Genomic DNA, 23,399 nt, shown 5'->3' on the forward strand with positions numbered 1-23,399 from the left:
GATCAAAAGCCTCATTCCACTGATCCTTTAGTTAATTTCGTTAACTTTCACTATGCACTATTTTGCCTTCTCTTTAAATCCTCAACTTGGCCTCTTCACCCACATGAACCCAAATACACAGCCAAATTCTCTTCCATTCCTTGGCATGAGAATAACGATGCTCCAGGTGCACCACCCTACTGCCTGTTTGGGATAAAAAACTGCACAAATTCCCGACGATGTGATGAATGCCATGGGTAGAAAGGAACTCCCTCCTTGTAAGATCTAGGTATTCATCACCAGTGGGTTCTAAAACCTATCGACACTCCACACAGCAAGCCATGAGTATCCTCCACATGTTGGGTATGAGTTGGGAAGGGGCCAAGCATAGGAAATCAAGCACGTCCCTAAGTGGTCAAAAAAATGGCAAATGAAAACCCATCAAGAACATGATGGAGTCCAACACTATTTGGGTGCAAGACAAGCAGAATCAACCGTCCCATGACGCAGCTTAGTTGGACTAAACATCATGGAGTAGGAACCCCATTATGAGTTCTTGCAAGATCCAGGTCATAGCGCGTCATCGTCGCTGACCTCTAGGCTCCCTCAAAGACCCCTAAATAGGGGAAGAAGATTGTGAGTACGAGAAGATCTAGCATCACCAGTGACGAACTTAGAAGCTTTGCATGAAGCCATTTGAGGAAGGAGATGTGAAGAGAGGGAAATCGCAATGGGCAAAAGACAACAATAGAGTTGGAAAAAACTAAGGACAATAGAGTTGGGTATGCAAGAAACCTCAGGGGGTTGTCTAAATGGAGAAATGCACCAGAGGAAGGAACTGGAAAGGATACAAAGAGTGAATAACACATGCCTTTGACACCTGCATACGTGTGAGAACGGCATGGGTAACGAAGTGCCTAAAACAGAAGAAGTCCCATCACTCCTTCATGATGAGACTCGTGGGGTAACTGGAAGGGCCATCCTCTCGTAATGGGCTCTCATCCATATGACTATAAGGCCCAGAGGGTCTAATATAGATAACCCACATGTTAAGGACCATCCAACCGCACGATGAGATAAGGAAAAACCCTCAAACTGTTCGATATATGTCTGGTGAACAATTCGACTGCACAACTAGAACAAGGAAGTTTAAATGTTTCCCTTTGGGGTCTATGCTGGGAGCGAGAGAAATAGGTTAAAGAAAGGATTCAAACAATAGTTAAGCGAGCTTAGGCTTATCTTTTTCCACTCTATAAATAACAGAGGTGGATCTCAACCAAGCTATGTGAAAAATTGGATTTAGAAGAACCTTCTTTTATTACTTCAATCATCTAACTTAGGCATCGGAAACGTTTAATATCCTTCAGGCCTTATTTGGATTTCTAAGTGCAGGTGAGGGGAAGTGTCCTCAGGCGCACAACACATACGAAACAGAAGTAATATGAGAGTTAGTCTCCATTTATATTTGATTAAATTTGAAAGAGTGGACAACCTTCTATTTATGACCATGCCTCCATGTATGCATGGAGAAGTTCCACAAATTTAACATCATCGGATGTAATTCCTTTCTCTTTGTATTCATGGTAGTAAACTTAATTTGTTAATCTTAAAATCCTTCTCCTCTATGCCACGCCATTAATTATTTTGTTCATTTAAATTAAAATAAGATAAATTGTAAGATCAGTAAAACTTGAAAGGTCATAATATAACTCTTCATTTTCTTGCCAATCGTACACATCCTTTACTTCATTATCTGTCTATTGTACTTCTTATCCTGTTTATTATTATTTCCACTCTTTATTATTACTTCAGTATCTGTCTCTTGCACTTCTCGTCAATAACCGTTTTATTCATTATTATTGATACAATTTATTACAACTTCATTACTCGTCTCTTGTACTTCCCGTTAGTTACTGATTTATTCATTATCATAATTTTGCCTTCATACGTATTTCATTATAAGTAGTAATTGAAGAAGCTCATGTATAAAAAAATTCAAACAATCAAGTTATAATCAACAAAATTAAAAATTGAATAAATTAAAAACTTCATGCCACAAGATGCAAAAGTTGTTAGGTGTGTCAAAATATAGCTCTCTATAACCGATCTATGATAGGTCTGCGAGGTGTGATGTCAATTGACATAAGAGAGTTTGAGTGTGTCTTCCTCCTTTTTTTTTTTTTTTTTTTTTTGAGAAAAAAAACATTTTTCATTCATCACTAGATTCATTACATTTTTTTTTATCAAATACAATCATCCAGTGTATAGAAGAAGGACTCTCCTCTATCCAGCCTATCTCTTCCTCATTTTGAATTGCTATACATCTCTGAATCCCAGCCTAGTCCATGTTTCTATTTCCTTCCACAGTGCATAACTCTCTACAATAAAAGGGGATGTAAAATAATAAATTGGAACAACCATAGAGGCCATAACATCACCATTTCTATCTTTGACTATAATTCCAGCTCCCATCTTTTGTCTCTTGGCATCATAAGCAGCATCAGAGTTGGCTTTAAATCTGCTGCCATAAGGTTTTCTCCACCTTTGGATCCTTTTGTTTTCTTCTCTACTCTGTCCACCTGCCACTCCTCTTCTTATCTCATGGAAATATTGTGATATCCCGTTTTTACGTGTATTTTCACTGAAAGAGTATTTTAATTTAATTAATATATTAGTTCTTTTATTTTAATTTATTTTATTTTAATTGGATTTATTTTAGTTTGATGTGGTGTTTATATTATTTTAGTCATTTTATAGTTTTTAAAATTGTTTTCGTCGGATCGGTTTTTGGACTCCGGAGGTGAGGATTGGATCTCATTTCTTTTTCCCATCTTTTCTTTTTCTTTCCTCTTTTTCTTTTTCTCTTTTCCTTTTCTTTTTCTTTTCCTTCTTTTCCTTTTTTTTTTCCTTCTTCTTCCATTCTTCTCTCCCGTGTGCGACATGCTCTCTCTCTCTCTCCTCACTGTTGCCAACCAGCTTCTCAACCCAGCACCGCCGCTTGCCGGCTACGTGACTGACACCACCCACCCAGAAACCTTCCCCTCCGGCCGACGCACCTCCCCACCAAAGTTCACCTCCATCCGAGCCGCCGTTTGCTGCCGAGAGCCCCTCCAAGCCGCACTGTTTTTGTGCATTTTCGCTGCTGTCGTTCCACCTCCGGCCACCATCTCTTCACCACTTCATCACCTACTTCTTGCCATCCTAAACCACCTATTTCCGACCCCAATCCATTGCCGGAGCAGCTCCCACGAGCTCAACTCCGTTTTGCTATTTTTTTCACTTCCACCGCCATTGTCACCGCCATCCACGGCCAAATCTCACTTCCATTAGCTTCATAAACATCTCTAGATCATTCTCTATCAATTTCAAGTCTTGGTTTGTCTCCGTTCGAAAGTGGGTATTTTACAACCCACGGCCACAATGTATTTTACACTATTACGTTGCTTTTTCTCCGCCATTTGCAACGTCGTGATCCTTCAAAAATTATCATATAGCGCTGTAAGTATTTTTCAAACTCTATTTTAGATTTAAATATATTATTAATTTTACAATAAATTCATTGACTGGTTGGTTAATTTCGGACTGAGTCCGAGGAGTCGGGGGTCGGATGGATTGAGGACGAAGTTGTTTGTTATTGTTGATCTTGTTATTTATTGGATGGATTGTGTCTTGAGGTGTGCATTGCATGGTGCATTCATGTGCATTTATTAAAATGAGAAAAAACTGGTTTTATTTCTGTAAATGGATTTTCGGGTGTGTGTGTATCACGACCCCAAGCCGGGATGAGGTATTATCTCGGTGGAGCTCCTCTGGTCACTCAGGAGTGGATAATACTGAGTGACATCCCCTGGATTGTTGCTGGGCGACGACCGGATCGCACAATACGGTAACGTTGTCATGTCGATTCTGTGGTTCCTAGGCTGGCAGGGACTAGAGGATAGCCTGGTCCAGGTACGCGCTGAGCGCGAGACTGGGCATCACTCGTTTAGGTGTCACATGTGTAGTCGTTACCTGCGGTGTGGCACAGGAGCCAGAGTGTGCAGATGATCCCTAGGGAAAATCATGGTGCATGCAATAAATTGGAACGAGTCTTGGATATTGGATACGGGCCATTTTCTGGAAAAATGGCGAGGTTATGTTTGAGGTTTTGTGATCCATTTTCTGGAAAAATTGTGGTTTTCTTGATTTGGGCCATTATCTGGGATAATGGCGAGGATTTATTTAAAGGATATGTTTTGGGCCAAAATGAGATTTTTGGCGTGTGTGGGAAAAATGTGGATTTATGGGATATGTGCATTTAGCATTCTTTCATGCATATTGTTGAGTTTAATATGTTTTTATCTTGTGGCGTTTGGATCTTTACTTACCTGCGGCACCATTTTGGTACCGTAGATTTTGATGCAGATGTCGAGGAGGAGGAGGAGGCTGAGCCCGAGGAGGCGGCTCCGCCAGAGTTTTGATTTAGAGTTTTATGTCTTGTAGTTTAGTTTGAAACGATATTTGAGACTTGTAATATTTTATTATGTATGTTTTAATCGGGTTTGTATTAAATAAAGAAAAATTCTAGTACTTAGTTATAAGACTTTTATTATCCGCTGCGTATTTTTATTTGCACACTTGTTGCATGTACACACACTTGGCACTTGGCGATAGGTGGTGACCTGTGTTGTCATCATCCCGACGTCTCGATTTCCACGTGTCCGTACGTGGGATTTGGGGGCGTCACAAATATTCCAAATTGTTTTTCACCATCTGCACTAACTTACCAGGAGCTACAAAGATGTTTTCATAGATGAACCTATTTCTTCTCAGCCAAATCCTTCTCATTATCATAAAAGTTTCTTCCACTTTTATCTTTGGAAGTCTTATGTATAGTTTTCTCCATAGCTGCATAAAATCATCTTCATTTGACTTCTATTTACTAACAGGACTAGCCCTTTCTGCCCAAACATCAACTATTATAGGACAGTTCCATATCATGTGAATCATAGTCTCCTCCTCTTGTTGGCATATTGGATGGTTTGATATTTCTATTATTTTCCTCTTTTTTACATTCTCTTTTGTTGGTAATATGTCATTAACAACTTTCCACAATAAAAGTTTACATGCTTTTGGAACATCAAGACTTCATATCTTCTTCCATTGTTCAACCCCTTCACCAAAATAAGTTGTCTCTCCCTCCATATTTTTTTTCAGTTGTTGATCCACATGGTATGTGCTCCTTATTGTAAACCTTCCATCCTCGGTACATCTCCATATTTGTTTATCATCACTTCCAAATATGCTAATTGGGATAGAACAGATCTGTTGTGCCTCTTCGTCATTGGAAATTTCTTTTACTAAATCTTATTTCCACCTCCTTGTCTTTGCATCAATTAACTCACACACTTTTGCATATGCTTCAAGGACTCTAATTGGTAATTGAACCCTATATGAAGGAGTAGGCATCCATTTCTGTCCCCAAATTTCGATAGTTTGTCCATTCCCCACCCTCCATACTAAACCTTTCTTCAGTAGTTCCATTACAGACCAAATGCTCCTCCATATTAGTGAGGGTGAGTTACCAAGTTTTGCATTCCAAAAAAGCCCATCTTTGAAATATCTTTCTTTGTAGATCCTTGCTGCTAAAGACTGTGGCTCCTTAAGAAGTCTCCACCATTGTTTTGCCAATAAAGCTTTGTTAAAGCTTTCAATGTCTCTAAATCTCATTCATTCTTTTATCTTTGTAATTCCCATCTTGACCCAGCTTCTCCACTGAACACCACTTTCTTTCTAATTTTTACACCACCAGAACTTGGCTATCATCGCCTCAATCTCTTTACACAGCTTCTTTGATAGTTTAAACACACTGATCGAGTATGTGGGAATGGCTTGTAACATAGCCTTTATCAAAATTTCCTTTCCAGCCATTAACAGAAAATTGTTCTTCCAATTCTATATTTTCCTCCAAACCCTCTCTTTTATGCATTTGAATGCGTTGTACTTCGATTTTCCTACTACCATTGGAAGACCCAAATATCTCTTATAACAGTCACATGCTACTAGCCCAGCTTCATTGTAGATTTGATTCCTCATATCCCCACTAGTATTTGTATTGAAGAAAAAGGAAGTCTTCTACTTGTTTAGGGTCTGACTTGAGTCACTCTCATACTCACCAAGAATAGCATAAATCTTCTTCCATTCTTCTATTTCTGCTATGCAAAAAATAACACAATCGTTAGCAAATAAAAGGTGATTGATCCTTGTACTCCTCTTAGCCGCAACAAACCCTTTTATATCACCAGGCTGTTATGCTTTTACAAGTAATTGACTCAATCCTTTAGCACATATTAGGAACAAATAAGGGGACAGTGGATCTCATTGCCTCAACCCTCTTGATGGTTTTATTTTGTTTCCTTCTCTTCAATTTAACAATACTGAATAACTCACAAACGACACTCACTTCATTACCAGACCAATTAACATCTCCCCAAAACCCAGCCTTCTCAACATGACTTCTAAATAAGACCACTCTACACGATCATAAGCCTTGAGCGTATCTTCCTAAACAATAGTTTTAAGTGAATTGACTGCTCATAGTCCATCAACAAAAATTAAAATTAGAGGTCATGAGTTCGAGTTGTGGGAACTTCATCCCAAGGAAAAGATTGTGGTTGTATTTACAATACTACTCTCTATGACCAACATAAAAACAGACTTGCAAGATGTGCCAAAGTGACTGTGAAAACCTAAGGATGCCTGATTTGGTTTCACAAATCGTTGAAATAATTTCATTTCAACATCTAAATACCATTCAAACACAAACATTTTTTAATTTCAAATTTTTAAAATTTCAAAATATTCATTTAATCATTACCTATTCATTACAATTTTTCCAAACTTCCAAACAAAACACAACAGACAATTTAACTTTTTCAAGTCCCAAAACAAGAGTAATATTAAAAAAATATATATTATAACTATCTTTTAACTTTATAATTTTTTTTTATTCAATTTTTTCTCTCTCATTTCTCAAAACCCCATAAAAATTTTAATTCAAACTATTTTACTACTATTCACAAATTATCTCACTACTATTTATAGATTTCTTATCTCATTTGTATAACCAAACGAGACCTTAAAACCGCATTTATGCTACGCTATCAATTTTTAGCACCGGTAATCAATTAGGGCAATAGGGACAAGCAAAGAGACTGCATACCCGCATTGAACATAAGAAAAGTTTTACTCATCATCCCAAACACTACACATTACACATATTTAAATTTTTTTTCCTTTTTTCTCATAACAAGTATATGGTGTATGAATGATTAGTAGAACAGTCCAATTAGTTTAGCAAGAATAAAATAAAATAAAAATTAAATAAAATATATTTTTTTAAATATATAAAGTGTGTAATTTGAAATGAAGAGTAGCATCCCTCGTCTCTATTAAAGCTTGTGTGTTTTGGTGTGCATCTTAATCTCCGCTCCCTACAGCTATCACTCCTGGAGCAATAATTATTCTCTTAAACTTGATGTGTGGAAATCATTAGGCAACTCTAATAGTGATTTTGATGCATTGGACATGAACTGTTTGAGTTACATCTAATTACCTCCATTTAACACCAAGATTGGACTAAAATCTCTAAATTCTAAGTATATTTTGAGACATTAATTCTAATGTTAATCGAGAAAATATGATTGCACGACCTATGCTCTAGTCTTTTTGAATCTTGGATCCCACAGTAGGACTGTTCACCAAACCCTACCAACCTGGGAATTTTACTTCCATGACCCGAAATTATTTCGGGCAGGAAGAAATATTTCCGAACAAAAAAGTCCGGCCAAATTTCCTACTCGAAGATTGTTCCAAATTCGAAAACGATTTTCCCAACCTGACCTTTTTGTTTTTTTAATTTATATATATTTATTTTAATCAAAGTTTAAAGATGTCCTTAAACACAAACTTCGAGTAATTCGCATAGACAATCGGCTGTCAGGTTGGCTTCATAACTACCAAAATATAAGCAAAAAATTTTCGAATTTCAACCCGTTTCTTATTGGGTAGGTTATTTTCGAGTCCGGTCGGGGCAGCCAAGTAGCCTCCACTGATTACTCCACAATTGAACAATATTAAAAAAAAATGACTACGCTTTACCATCCACTGAAATTCACCATCTCATTCCAACTTGCTAGAGTTTGTCAAGATGGATGAAAGTAGAGCATATCACTAACTCTCTAAGACTATTTATTACCTAATATGCTAATTAATTTCACCGACTTTTTAGCCACAATTTTTCTTATGCAGTGAAAATGTACAGGGTATTACTAGCAATAATCAGGGACAGTAACGATTTACAAGAAAGCAAATCCCTACAAAAATACATTTTTACTAATTATGCTCTATCAATATATCTCATATGACAACACAAAATCAAGGCAGCAAAACCTATCATTCTTAGCAAAAGATATTCACAGATTAGATTAAACATTAAACGCTACCTTCACTTTGTATAGATCCTTCCACAAGTGGTCAGTACAGTTTGTACAACACTGTTTACTTCGTAATTGCATTATATAAATCAATAAAGCTCTCAAAAGACTCAGTATTCTGGGATTGTGTGAAGAATTCCCAAAATCAAATCTGAAATAGAGTCTCCCTCCTATGGCCTCTTACCCTCGAATGTAGGTAATTTTGTCACTCTACGCTTCAAACAAGACAACTATCCTCTCTGTGGAGGGAACAAATTTTGGCCTTCCTAAAAGCCAAGACCTTGTTGGACACCTCACAAGTGAGAGTTTACCACCACCACAATACAAGCTATCATCTGGTGCGGTGGCCTCCATTGTCAAAAAGGAACTCAGTGAAGCATTCATCCAATGGCGTATGTGGGATTGACCGTTGTGGGGGGATAATTGGTACACTATCTAAGGAGGCTATCAAAGAACCATATGCTTAGGACTCCCAAGAGAGGGAGTTCAAAGTCAAACCCAACATCTTACTTACCTACATAAGGAGACAACTACTCCATTCTTCGGTCATCTCCACCATTTTAAGGTACTGTGATAGTATATTGGACAGTCTTAGAGCCAGATAAGAGCTCTTCACCAAGATGGTGCACAAGCCTCCGATGCCTTCATACACTGAGCTCATTCCCCTACTCCCAAGGTTTTGAGAACCCTCATGTCTTTGAGCTTGACTGTTTATTCAATAAACTTTTTAAGAAGCATTCTCCATTAATATTCTGTTAAGATCACAAATCCCACTATCAAGATCATCAACCATCTCGACAAAGAAAAGACCCCAAGAATCATCACCAACTACTTCATTTGACAAGGCCATTGAAAGAACCTTTATGACTTCTTCTTCCATTCCCAAGTCATAAAGCCCCTGAATCAATACAGAGTACGTCAACTTGTCCGGCAGACATTCCTTTTCCAGCAGCTCCTCCAGAATGCTAATCCCCTCCTTTGCATTTCTAACCTTACAAAACCCCTTAATCAGCATGTTATATGTAAAGGCATTAGGAGTACATCCCTTTTCCACCATGTCATCCCACAACCTCGCTGCCTCACACAACTCCCCTCTCTCGCACATCCCCTCAATAAGCATATTGTAAGTCAAAACACTTGGCATAGAACCCTTCTCAAACTCATTAAATAACTTCCTAGCTTCCCATATTTTTCCTTGCTTACAAAGCCAATGTATAAGTGTACTTGATATAGCATTATCTGGAGTAGCATTCTTCTTCAAAAGCCTCTTCCACAACTCACAAGCATCCCCAACCTTGCCTTCTGCACACAACACATCAATCACCTTGCAACAGAGCGCTGAGCTTGGTATATACTTCTTATCAAGCATATCATCAAGCAAGTTGCGTGCTTCACCCGACCTCTTCTCCTTACAATAAGCCTCAATCATGACCCCATAAGTAACCTCATTTGCCTCAACCTCATTCTCCTCCATCTCATCCATCACCTTAATTGCATCAACTAACCTCCCTAGCTTACAAAACCCATCCATCAGAACAGTATATGTTGTCGCATCAGGTACCCACCCTCTATCCAAAACCTCACCAAAAACCTTCCTCGCACTAACCATATCGCCCCGCGCAACATACCCACCTAAAATCGTAGTGTAAGAAACCAAATTAGGTACCATTCCCATAGCAGGCATTTCATCGAGAACCTTGACTGCACCCTCAACATCATTCTTCTTACACATGGCTTTGAGCAAAATGTTACACGTGAAAACATTGGGCACGACGCCAAATCTCGCTTTACTGTTCTTGAACAATACATGCACCAAAGTGTACCTCTTGTTCTGAACCAAAGCGTTTAACAGTGTGTTCAACGATCTCACCGACCGCTGGACACCAAACGTTTCGATGCGCAGGAAGGTTTTTAACGCGGAATCAGGTCGACCCGCGAGGCCGTAACTTCGAATCACGTCGATGAAAAGGTTTTCACCGCATTTGATTTGAGAACGACGCAGGTCCGAGAGCAATGACTCGACGGGTGCGAATTCGCGGGCGCGGGAGAGGCGTCGGATAATGGCATGATACGTGTCGTAATTTTGGGAAAAACCGGGGTGGAATTTGGAGGCATGGTGGAAAATCTGGAGAGCAAGGTCGAGATTTTGCTGCCGGGTAACCATTGAGACGAGGCGCTTGGGGTAGAGCCGCTGGGGCCAGGGTTTGATCGGGGGTGTGACGGTGTAGGATTGGAGGAGGGTCTGGTCGGGATCGACGGTGGAGAATGGACGGAAACGCGAGACAATGTCGCGGGTCGAGAGACGGCGGTGGTGAGACTGGCTTAGGCGCAACATGGTGGAGACGAAGAGGTCCGCTCTTTCGGACGGACGAATTTCGAGTCTCGATCTCGAGTAGAGTAGACAGCGTACCGCCGCTGCCATATTCAAATTTCAAATGCGGTGTTCATATTCTTCTGTACAAGTAGACGGTAGAAGAAACATCTTTTACCCAAAGCCCGACTCACTTGCAAACGTCAAAAGTTCCATGACTGTTCACCCTATGCGGCTACGACCATATACGCATAAAGATGTGTAGATGCAGTTTGGATTAGCCATGCCAGGTTATATCCCAAACCGATACATCAGCTGCCCATTTTTATAAGCTTTTTTTAAAAAAAATGCTTTAAAGGCTCTTTTACCTAAAAGCTTTTCAAGGAAAAAATAATAAAGATAATTAAAAAAAAAAAAAAAAACTTAAAAGGCTCTCTTAACTAAAGGTGCGTGCATGCTGCATGGACTCTTAGGCCTCGTTTGTTTTTAGAGATGAGATGAGATGAGATAAGATATTTTGAGATATGTTGAGATTAGATGAAATAAGATGAGATTAGATAAAATATGTATTTGTTTTTAGAGATTAGATGAGATTAGTTTGAAAGGAGGATAGTTAGTAATATGATGGGACCCACAAGTACTTGTAGTACTTTTTACCAAAGTTTTGAAATCCGTTTCGAAGACCATTCCGGTTGAGGCACTGAAACGGAATATTTCGGTACCGGTACGTTTCAATGTACTGTTTCGGGATTAATTATATATTATATATAAATATTTATATGTATATATAAACTAACAATTAATAAAATAAATACATATATATGTAAGTGTGTGATATGTATATGTGTATATATATATAGAAGAATTAAAGATTTATAAAATGAATATATATTGAAAAAAATCACAAACTTGAGTTAAGACACAAAAATAAAGGAAAAAAATTAAAGAATAGACAGATTATTAAAAGTAACAATACTTCTAGTGCACGGAAATGGGTATTTGAATTCTAAAAGTACAATTTTATTCATTATTTTTCAACTTATTTAAAAGAGAGCTTTTTTTTTTTTTTTTGGGACCGGAATTACTATTCTGGTCGGAATACCGGAATTCCGGCCGGAATTGACCGGAACGGCCGGAATTTGACCCGGAACGGAATAGATATCTATCCCATTCTGGCCACTGTTCCGGCACGAAAAATTTTGACTGGAACGGAACGATTTTTAAAACATTGCTTTTTATACCTATTTTATTTGTTTATTTATTTATCAATGGTGCACCCTTTTTTTTTTTTGCTACTTTGTTTTTTTTATTCTAACCATTTGGTCAAAACTTTCTTTGTTTTTTTCGTTGCTTCCTTTATTTATTTATTTACTAATAGTGTAATTTTTTTTTGGCTCCTTCCTTTAAAAAAAAATGTCAATTTTTATTTATTTTTTTGCTGCTTCCTTTCTTTTTTTTTAACCATTTGGTCAATTTTTTTTATTTCTACTTCATTTGTTTATTTATAAGCCACTGGTGCAAGTTTTGTTTTGTTTTTTTTTTAAAAACCATTTGGTCAATTTTTTTCTTTTTTGTTTTTTTTTGTTGCTTTATTTGTTTATTTATTTACCAATTGTGGGAATTTTTTTTTTCCATTGCTTCAATTTTTTTTTTTTAACTGAGAGAAACCATTTGGTCAGTTTTTTTTTGCTTTTTTTTTACTGCTTCCTTTGTTTATTTATTTACTAATGGTGTAATTTTTTATTTTTTTTCTTCTTCATTTATTTATTTACCTTATGTGTAAAAAAATTCTTTTAATCAAATATTTTGCTAGCCATTATTAATATTTGTTAAAAAAAAAACACAACCTCATTTATGTTATATATATTCCTTAAATATGAACTAAAAATACATAAATAAATTTCCATATAAATCCAAAATTTTAGCTCATCTACCATTTCTAGTTAAATAAGTAATCAAATAGTTTCAAGATGAAATATTGAGCAATCCACAGAGCATTCATAATGTTGGTATCGGGGTCATCATAAAATACATCAATTGTCCAAAATAACGAAGTACACAAACTCGGTGAAAAATACATATATTAAATACACCATCCCAATTGAAATAATACCATCAATTTCCATCCCTAGCTTCCCACATAGAAATGGCAATCTCATCTCTAATTGCCGCCATAGCGTGGCTTGCTTCAGTCGTCATGTCTATATTATGAGATGAGGATGTCCAGTCACCATCCTCAAGCTCAATAGGTGGTAGCTGAAACCTACTAGAAGTTTCAAATATCCAGTCATCGGGGTTCACCGTTCTAATAAAGTTGTGCAACGCACAACACGCTGTTATAATTAGTCCCTGCCGCCCAACAGAATATCCATGCATTACCTCAAAAATTTTGAAACGTTCTTTTATGACACCAAAAGTTTGTTCTATAATATTACGGATCGTTGAGTGACGGTAATTGAAATAATCTTTATACCCTTGAAATTTTCTTTGGTTGTGCCGATCACTCATATGATATTGTTCTCTTGGATAAGGGGGCAGCAATCCCGTAGTGCATGGGTAAGCTGAATCCACAAGATTATTTACCTAATATTTTCATTTAAATTCAAAGTACATAGTTTAATTAATATGAGTGAAAACAATTCAGGTGGAACTTTATAATATTTGAAAAAGTTAAAAAAATGGAAAAAAGAAAAAAAGATGCTTACCCTCAGGTGGCCATGGAAAACGGGCTTGTGAATCACTTGCTGCATGGTGTAAGACACGGGCATCATGGGCTGAGCCTTCCCATCCAGTGTATATAAATATAAACTTCATAATATCGAAATCAACTATGGCCAACACATTCTAGGAGACTCGCCCCGATCTATTGCGATATGCCTCACGCAACTCAGCTGGGACGACAGCCTTCATCATTGTACCATCCATCGCACCAATGCAACCCTATCAAGTAAAAAATAAATCTGTTAATAATAAACTACCCCTTAGATGCCTGACACAAACATATTGTGTGCTAATAGGAAGTTTGAACACTATGCCTTACCTTAAACCACGGATAATTGCGACGGTTGGTAGAAATATAAGGGTGCACACTGTCCCTATGTGTTGGCACAATCAAGTGTCTCCCAACCTCACATAATGCTTTGATCACCCGCCTAACGTATTTATTAATTGTTTCTATGGAATGTTGAAACTTGTCCCCAACAACTCGATGGACACTTCCTTGGCCCACAAGTAGGCAAAACATACCCACAGCTTCCTCCACCGTCACTTCTCTTCTAGAATCATGTAACAAGTTATGGTTACGTAACGCTTCGCATAAGGCGCGGAATGTGCGTACCGCTAACCGAAACATATCCTTGCAGTTTTTTGGATGTCCATTTAAGATTCCTATAATATATTGATGCCCGCGGAGGCCTATATTATGTTGTGGCCTTGGGTGATTCCTTCTTCGTCGGCTTCTCAGTATCCTAGTTACATTTAGGATATCTCTTACCTCCAAGAGATTATCACTATTATCACTATCACTCCCTTCAGTTTGCCCATTGTTATCATTCATTCTCTACTTCTAGATAATGAATTGTACTAATAAATCAAGAATACCAAACACAAGAAGAGTGGCTAATGATCACTTCTCAGGAAAGAAAATAGAGAGTCATTAATCTTGAACAGCTTGGTCTCATTTACCATCCCATTTCAACCACAATATTATGCTCTGCATCTCAACCCAAAGAAAATTTTAAATACTTATCTAACATGATAAATAAAACAATTTATGTTGTTGAAGACCATATAAATGCAGAAAATTCACACGATAGTATAAAAAATACCGGATGTAAGATTCTTACCTTATTTTTTGATGGAACTACCTTTGATAGAACTTCACAGGAATTGATGCCCTCTGGATCACATTCAAGATCTACAACTACCCATGGGCAAATAATTAGAAAAGTCAAATTACAATTTTGTAATACAAGACACAAGAAAAGTAGTAGCTTGATATTAATTTTCCAATTTTGGCAAGATACATGTAATTGTTAATCTCTAACATTAACAATTACATATAAAAAAGAAAGTTTACATGTGTCCACAATCTATATTAAAACAACAAAAGCTAATATCACAAGGGCCCATAAGTAATCAAACCAACATACGAAATAACATCACATAAGTGCATCAGGTCCAAATAGATTCAAACCAACAACCGGTAAAACATAATCTAATAAGTTGTCTCTCAATACATAACAACGTAAATGAAAATGCATAAGCTCACAATGACTAATTCTATGATCTATCTATAGCCTAATGCACAACCAACACAAGATCAACATTGCATAGCCCACGCTTGCCGATGGACATCATCCATCTCCAGAAATCCTTCTTGAACCATGGGATTCAATAACTTATCGAACACACGGTAGAAAACATCGTCCGGCAGTGGGGGCTCAAATGCCTGTAAAATGGCAACGCACTGATGAAAAGGGCTCCAACCTGAATCACTATTCAAGCCACTTTCGTCCCCTCTACTTCACTTTTCCCCTGATGCTTCCCCTCTAACTTCATAAGACTTTCGGCGTGCTTCATAGGAACGAGTTATCGCTGCACACATTTTCGATATTTCCTCATTAGTTTTGTCGATTGCCCTTTCCTTTTGACGCCGTCGGGAGGACCGACTTGATGGCTACCCCATGTCCATGGAAAATTGCGTCGAGCCATCCTGAATGAAATCCCCACCGGATTGGGTGCCAAGTGACGGGCCCCGACATCGCATCTCTGCATCAAGATGCGCCTCATCATCCAAATCTGGCAGTGGTTCGGTGGACGCGTGGTGGAGTGTGCCTATGGCAACGCTAGCACCAAAAATTGTACACAACTCTGCATATCGTGGACAGCCAGAGGTACGAAACTTCTTCAATTTTTGGTTGGCCTGGTCAAAAGGTCAATATCTATATATTAGAGAGTTGTTAAGACGACAATAATTATCTAACTTTATAACATTGTTAATGGGATTATTGACAAATATTATAAAACCCATGGTTAGAGCTTCCTTACCCTAATAGCATTTGCCCAATGTTGGTCGCTCCCTAAAACCGTTTTGGTATCGGGGTCCCATCCCATACCAGTTTGGTGCATCAGGTCAGTGAAAAGACGCTGCATTTGCTTCAACCTATGTATTTTTCCTTTAGCTTGGGTCGCATCATACGTCTTGGAGCCTAGAGATGTAAGGCGTGCAGCATAGTTTGTGTGGTCCCTAGCTGTGATCTTTCCAGCCCTTAGTGAACCGCTAAGGGCGTCAGCGTACATCATGTTAATGAACTTGTCCTCCATGTCGTCCCCCCATATTTCACGATCAACGTGTGAAAGTTCCGAATCGGTGTCCATGAAAAAATGCTAATAATATGACATTAGATATGGTTTGGAAACGAGGTAAGAAAACATACCTCGAAAATTTTGAAACAGAAAATTAAATAAAAACTGCTTTTTGGAGACGTGGGCCATACCTGGCGAGGGTGAGATAGTCGAGACGAGCATAGGTAGTAATGTTAACAAATAAATAAGGTTGTTAAAAATTATTAGACAAATTATTAATAGTAGACGGCTTGGAAGTATGAGATGGCTGAGTGGCGAGGTAAAAAAGGATTTGAAGTATGAGACAAACATAGAAATAAAATTATCCTAATAATCATTTGCATCTAAACGTTATGTGAAAATTTTCGACACTGGTTCATTAATTTTACAGCCTAATGATAATGTTTTGGTATCTATCTATATATTGAGACATCCATTTGGATACTGTATGCACAAGGCCAACCAAATCAACTTGCTAGCTTGTTTAATTATTATAACTAAACACTTTTAACCAATTATAACCAAACAAAAAAAAAACAGCAAACCTATTTAACCAATCATTCTGGACATAAGAAAAGCAAATGCCCAGAGAAGAACAATAAAAACCTTTTAAAATAAATATATAAAAGAAGTGGTGCATGTATAAGAACATCAATAGTACGAAACAATTGTTTCTAATTGACATTTAAATACAAAAACATATATAAATGAATTTGATTTTTTTTTAAATAAATGAATATGATTGAATGTGTTAAGAAGCTAAAAAATTGTGAATTGCTTGTGTTTTTTTTTCCAATTCCTTGTGATAAGAAGCTTGGGTTTTTTTTTTTCCAATTCCTTGTGAATTCCTGATTTCCTGTTTGTGGTTGATTCCTGCAATTAATTTCTTGTTTACTCTAAAATTTCAGAGATTTGGGCAATTCTAATATCTATGGGACTTTAGGTTCAGAGCTTGGCGAGCTCAAGCATCTACAGTACTTGTATGTATTGATATTCTCTTTTAGCATTTCCAAAAGCTGTTTTGAACTTTCATTTGTGTTGTGTCTGTTCCCCGAGTTAAACTAAAGAAAAACAAAAGAACTTATATTTTGACTCTTATATATTCTATCGTGTTGCATAAGTTAGCTCAATTCGCATGATTAGATTGTTGGAAAATTAAACGCAGTCCCAGTTTAGGGAAGAAATCTTAATATCTAGTTTCCCCTAGCTGACTATAATTATTAAATGAAATAATTGACTAATTGGGTGTAAAATCTTTAATGGGCTGCAGGGAGCTTTATAGGAATGAGATAGGAGGTAAAATCCCAAAAGCATTGGGTAAGTTGAAGAATCTTGTCAGCATGGATTTGTATGAAAACAGATTTGAAGGAGAAATCCCAAAATCTTTATCCAAGTTAAAGTCACTCAGATTTCTGTAAGTACTAGTATATTTCCATTGACTAGCTGGAAGATTTTGAACTTCACAATTTATTTTTTTGCATGATTATGTCATTTGATATGGTTTGAATTAATGATATAGACGGTTAAGCAACAACAAGCTGACAGGGTCAATCCCAAGGGAACTCACCAACCTCTCTAACCTCAAAGTTTTGTAAGTTTGATTCTGGAAAAAGAAAAACCAAAAAAAAAAAAAAGAGTCTATTGATTTTCTAATTTCTGTTACTGATTGTATTATTATACTTCCTGTTTTGAATTATTATTATACTTCCTAATTTCTGTAGATGGCCCTTTTGCCACATTCCCAATGGAAAGGTACCTGCCATCACACTATTCCTTGACCATATTAGATATATATACCAGGCTATTTACTTTTAATAGAGTATTTGGAGATCACAGTGATCTCCTAATTGCTTCTTTTCCTCCATCCAAGGCATGAAACAAATCATTGCCTAAAGGATAGCATGAAATGTCTCAAATAACCGAGTTTCCAAATGAGTTATATGTTGGGTTTGGTCATCTAGAGAATGTTAAGGTCACATGTAAGGACATTAAAATGTGTATTCCCGACACTCACACATACATATATATGCCAATGAGTAACTAAGACATCTGATTGATTGTGAATTGTAAAAATTAACATCCAAAAAATTCTTCATCGCCCAAAGTAGCTGTATTGACCACAATTAAAATGGTGTTTATAGTAACAAGTTGCCTATTCCTATTCTTCTTGGCACTTATACAATGCCAGCCAAATCAACTTGCTAGCTTGTTCAATCATTATAACTAAACACATTTAACCAATTATAACTAAAAAAAAAATTCAACAAACCCATTTAACCAATTATCAAGACCAAATGGTTTTTATGAATAAAACAATGGGTATAAAATATCAAATTATCAACAAATCTTGCATGCAAAAGTTACACAGATTAGATAAATACATGCATAAATTAGAGTTCATTAACTGGAAAATAAGGGGGCAAACCAAAATTACCTGGTATGAACGTGTCTTAGGGCCCTTTGTGCTCGACTTATGGAGGGTTCAGCCTCTAATGACAGATTTGGAGCAACGGGAGCAAGGCTTGCAGATCTTCATAGGGGTGGCTGCTTTCTGGTTATGAATGTCAATTTTATAGACCATTTTCCTCTATAAGAGACAACAAGGCTCAACACACAAGACTGCTTCTCCACTATTACAATGACAGGAGCTTATTAATTATGTTTCCAACGCCGATCACTTCTTTCCGTCTTTCAGCTGCACAACATATCCTTTGCACATGCTGTCAGATTTGGCACACAATTTGGTCACAATATAGGACGAACATTCTGAGCAACCATGTAGCAGAGATTCACACGGCAATGTGCAACAGAGTAGGAAAATCAATCGGCTTCAAGAACAGTGGCTTCCGATAAAATCAATACGCTTCAAGAACAGTGGCTTCCGATGGACATACCCAAGCAAACAAAGAACCACCGTGGGGGCTGGCTGAGAAATATAAGGGTTTGGAGGGTTCACTGTGATTCGTCCAAAATACAGCAATGGTGGGTTTTTGGGTTTCTTTGGAGATGGCAGTAGATCGAGAATGAAGAAGGTATAAGAAGTGTGGAATTGTGACTCTCTTTGATCAAGTCATGTCCAGTCACCATCGAATTCGTGCTTCAATGGAGGAAAACAATGGGCCTTGTTCTGAAATTGCTTTTGACCGTTCGGGAAGAGGAAGATGTGAAAAAAAAAAAGAGTACGGGAAGAGTTCGGTATACTTTCTTTATTTTTTTTTCTGCAGTGTTGTTGTGGTGTTGTTCCTCCAAGTAATAAGTATGGGAAGAGAAATATCAGGGAAAAAAAAACTTTGAAAAGTGCTTTTTCAGAAATATCAGTAATGAGTACGGGAAGAGGAGTGCTTTTTGACCGTTCAGTGCACTTTACATTTTTTTCTACAGTGAAATATCATGTCATTGTACAGTATATTTAAAATATATTAATCGAGAGAATAGTATTGAGATAAAGTGAGATTTGGAGAGATGAAAATTTGAGATATAAAATGAGTGTTTGTTTTTAGAGATCATTTTACCGTACGAAAACTTTGAAAGTTTAAAGTTTTGTGTTTTATCCCCATAAACAAACAAGGCCTTAGAGATAATCCGTGAAGAAAAATCTCAAGTTTCTGTTGATTAAGCAAGCAAAGAATAAAATCTATGTCAGTAAATATGTCAAGATTCAGAAAAATAATTAAAAGCAAAAATGGACAGAAAGTAAGTAAAAACGTACATTCAAGTTTGGCCACACCAAGGCCAAGTCCAATCATGTAAGTTTGAACCAAGTCAATAAATATGTGCAAGTCTGTCTCCAAGAGCTCCTCAATGTTCAATTCAACATATTATATTGCTGCCTTCGTATTCAAATTTTAAATTGGCATCATTTTTATTAAAGTCTTAACGTTCTGACCAATCACGTTAAATGAGTGCATATATTAGTGCGCAAAATTGTTTACAACCAGATTTTTCCTATTATATATGAGTAATGCTATACACCACACCAATATCTTACTTGCACATCACTATATATGATGTAGCGTATTTATTACCATTTGATGATAAAAAAGCATGTAATAAATGATCATTTAATTATAATAAATGTGTCATATCTTACTTAGTGTAATGCAAGTAGAATGGTAAAAATAAAATCAATTCAATGATAGAAAATATGCAAGTTACTACTCATGGCCTCCTTCTGCATGTTCCAAATCAGTTCAACACAAGCATTTAATATCTGGCATATATCATAGAAATTCAAAAACTAAATTAATAGTAGTAAAAATATACCAACCATTTAAGAGCTGTTGTATCAATATTGCTTCCCATGACCTTCTATAAGGAAGTAAAAAGTGAGAAGGTGGAAGGGGTTGCCAAGAGTATGGTTGTCTCTCAAGCTCAATATAAATTAGTAATAGCTTCTCTGATGCTCACCTTATCACAACTAAAATTTTTATAAAATTGAAAAACAAAATGAATACCCAGCAGTAAATGCTTTTAGCAGTCAGTAAATGGGAGAAGAGTGACACAAAAAGACAATTTATAAAACTCTGGGCTTCTTCTCATGGACAAAGTGAATTTCTCATAGATGCCACCTCCACCTTTTATTTTTCTTTTCCTACATTTCCTCGCCCCCTTCACACCTCACCTTTAGGCCTGTTTGGAACTTAGACTGATCAATTGAGATCAATTCAGTTCAGTCTAATTTTAAGCTGAGTTCTAACATTCAAACATCCAACTCTTAAATTATTAAACTTATTTCGACTCAAAACCTCTTTACACGTAAGACCCACAACATTTTTCAACTTAATATTTCTTTACAGGTGAGACACACAACCTTTTTCAACTTCCTATAAACATATCTAAATTCATCCTAATATCCAAACACATCTAAACTCATTTTAGGTGGGCTCCACAAAACTCACTCCACCATCTTAACTCACTACTATTCATAAAAAAACTCAACTTATCTCAGCTTACCTCGACATTTAAACAGATTATTCTCAACTTGTCATTACTGCTTAGTAATTTTTAATTTTTTTTTTTTTAACACATAAGTTCTTCATTGCCTCAAAATGTATTATGGCCTTCAGCCATTACAAGAGACATAATACATGGGTTTACATAGTCTATATCTAGAATTTCATAACCCAATGAGACTGTTTTTGAGCCAATTGATGTGCCACCTTGTTTGTCTCCCTCTTGACATGTTGAATTTACCATCTTGTATCTAGCAAGGCAGCTCTAGCATCCTCCACCAAGCAACTAAGTATCCCATTTTGCACTTTGCTTTGTCTCATAGCATTGACAACTTGACTTGAATCTCCCTCTAAGGCAACATTTTGCATGTCTAGATCTTTACACAACATTGCAGTTGTGACTAATCCCCTTGCTTCTATAGTAGATGATTGTGAACGAAAAGAAAGTGATTGCATTAGAGTGGCTAGAACTTCACCTTTATTATCTCGGATCACCACTCCAATGCCAATTCTGTAATTTGCTTCTCTGACAGCTACATCCTAACTCAATTTGAGCCAAGTTGGTGGTGGAGCATTCCATGTTGGGTTGACTTGTTGATTTATTATTCTTTGTGAACCTCCATGCGATCCTTATGCTTGTCTAAACTCCTGTTGTGCCTGCTGAGCTCTGTTGAATAAAGATATTGGAGATAAGAAACCACCTTAAAAAATTCATTGATTTCTCCTAGTCCACAATGCCCTTGCTATTTTTGCAAATGAACAGATTTCATCCTGGCCTATTCTCTGAAACATGGATATAAAAATAGACCCAAAACCTTCATATATAATTACAGCTTTTTGTGTTTTTCTGCTTTTTAAAACCCAAACATCTTGTACAGATGGGCATGTCCAAAGAATATGTGATGGGGTTTCACTTGCATTTTGACAAATGGGACATATAATGGATTTGTTGTGACCTTCTTTTTATACAAAATCTGCTTTGTAGGTAAAGCATCCATACTTGCACGCCATATGAAAACTTTAATAGATTTTTTTTTTGTTTTGTAAATTCCATATCTATTTCCATAATTCTCTTTGATCCCCTTTTGTTGAGGATTCCCCCATCTTACTTCTTAGTTTCTATTTATATAGATGATATGGATTTCTTAATGAGAAGTCACCATTTGATGTGCCTTTTCACACCAATTTATCTTCACTAGCATTCTGTGAAACAGGTAGTTTCAGGATCTCTTTTACCTCTTCCTCATTGAAAGCATTTTTTAGAAGTTGCATGTTCCACCACCCACTATTTTGATCAATTAATTCTGTAACCCTTGCATTTTCTATTAAGACTTTCACTAGTGATTGAATATTGCATATTCAGGTCTGGGAATCCATTTATCTTTCCAAACTTAATTGTTTGTCCGTCTCCAACTCTCCATATGCTTCCTTCCTTTACTATATCAATTGCTGAGAATATGCTTCTCCAAGCAAAGGAGGGTCTTGATCCTAATTTGGCTTGTAAAATAGAGGAATTAGGGAAATAGGTTGCCTTCAATATTCTGGCTGCAAGTGATGTTCAATGAATGAGAATTCTCCAAACTTGTTTAGCTAAAAGAGCTAGATTGAAACTCACCAAATCCCTAAATCCCATTCCTCCATCTATTTTGCTCATACTCAAGTTGTCCCAATTTTTCCAGTGAATTTTTGAAGAGTTTTCTTGAGATCCCCACAAGAAATTTGCCATTAAAGCATTAAATTTATTACATAGTGTATTTGGTAAAGAAAACACACTCATGCTATATGTGGGAATGGCTTGAATGAAAGCCTTAATCAAAATCTCCTTGCCAGCCTGTGAAAGGAATTTGTTCTTCCAATTCTCCATTCTTTTGCTGACCCTTTCAACTTTGCCTTGGAATTCTCTAGCTTTTAACCTTTCAATAAGAGATGGCAATCCCAAGTATTTTTTTTTTTCAAGTTAGAGGAAGCTCTTAAACCAGCTATCTCCATGATATAGTTCCTTGTTGATTGCTTAGTCTTTGTACTGACAAACAGTGATGTTTTCTCTCTATTGAGTTGTTGTCCAGATGCTTGCTCATAACCATATAGAATTTGATTTAACCCAGCCCATTTTTGCATCAATGCCTTGCAAAATAGTACACTGTCATATGCAAAAAACACACGATTCATCCTGATCTTTCCCCTAGCCATGGAACCCATGAAATGAGACCCTTTTGTTCTGCTTGATGCAGTTTAGCAGTTAAGGCTTCAGCACAAATAATGAATAAAAAAAGGAGATAATGGACAACCTTGTCTTAATCCTCTTGAGGGTTTAAACACATCTTGAGGCACCCCATT

The 23,399-nt window shown here is 36.8% G+C and overlaps 1 protein-coding gene and 1 long non-coding RNA gene across 2 annotated transcripts; one reads left to right on the forward strand and one right to left on the reverse strand.

The window, feature by feature from the left end:
• Window positions 1-8,444: 8,444 nt before the first annotated feature.
• On the reverse strand, window positions 8,445-11,059 carry LOC122311631 (pentatricopeptide repeat-containing protein At5g16420, mitochondrial). Its single transcript, XM_043126253.1, has one exon. It carries the CDS (start codon window positions 10,873-10,875, stop codon window positions 9,181-9,183), a length of 1,695 nt encoding a protein of 564 aa, XP_042982187.1. The 5' UTR covers window positions 10,876-11,059; the 3' UTR covers window positions 8,445-9,180.
• Window positions 11,060-17,013: 5,954 nt separating this feature from the next.
• Window positions 17,014-17,728, forward strand: LOC122301906. Its single transcript, XR_006240226.1, has 3 exons — window positions 17,014-17,090; window positions 17,381-17,524; window positions 17,630-17,728. It is a non-coding gene; the product is annotated as an uncharacterized LOC122301906 (long non-coding RNA).
• The last annotated feature ends 5,671 nt before the right edge of the window (window positions 17,729-23,399 follow it).

This window comes from Carya illinoinensis, chromosome 1, assembly GCF_018687715.1.
Source record: "Carya illinoinensis cultivar Pawnee chromosome 1, C.illinoinensisPawnee_v1, whole genome shotgun sequence".
Lineage (NCBI taxonomy): Eukaryota > Viridiplantae > Streptophyta > Magnoliopsida > Fagales > Juglandaceae > Carya > Carya illinoinensis.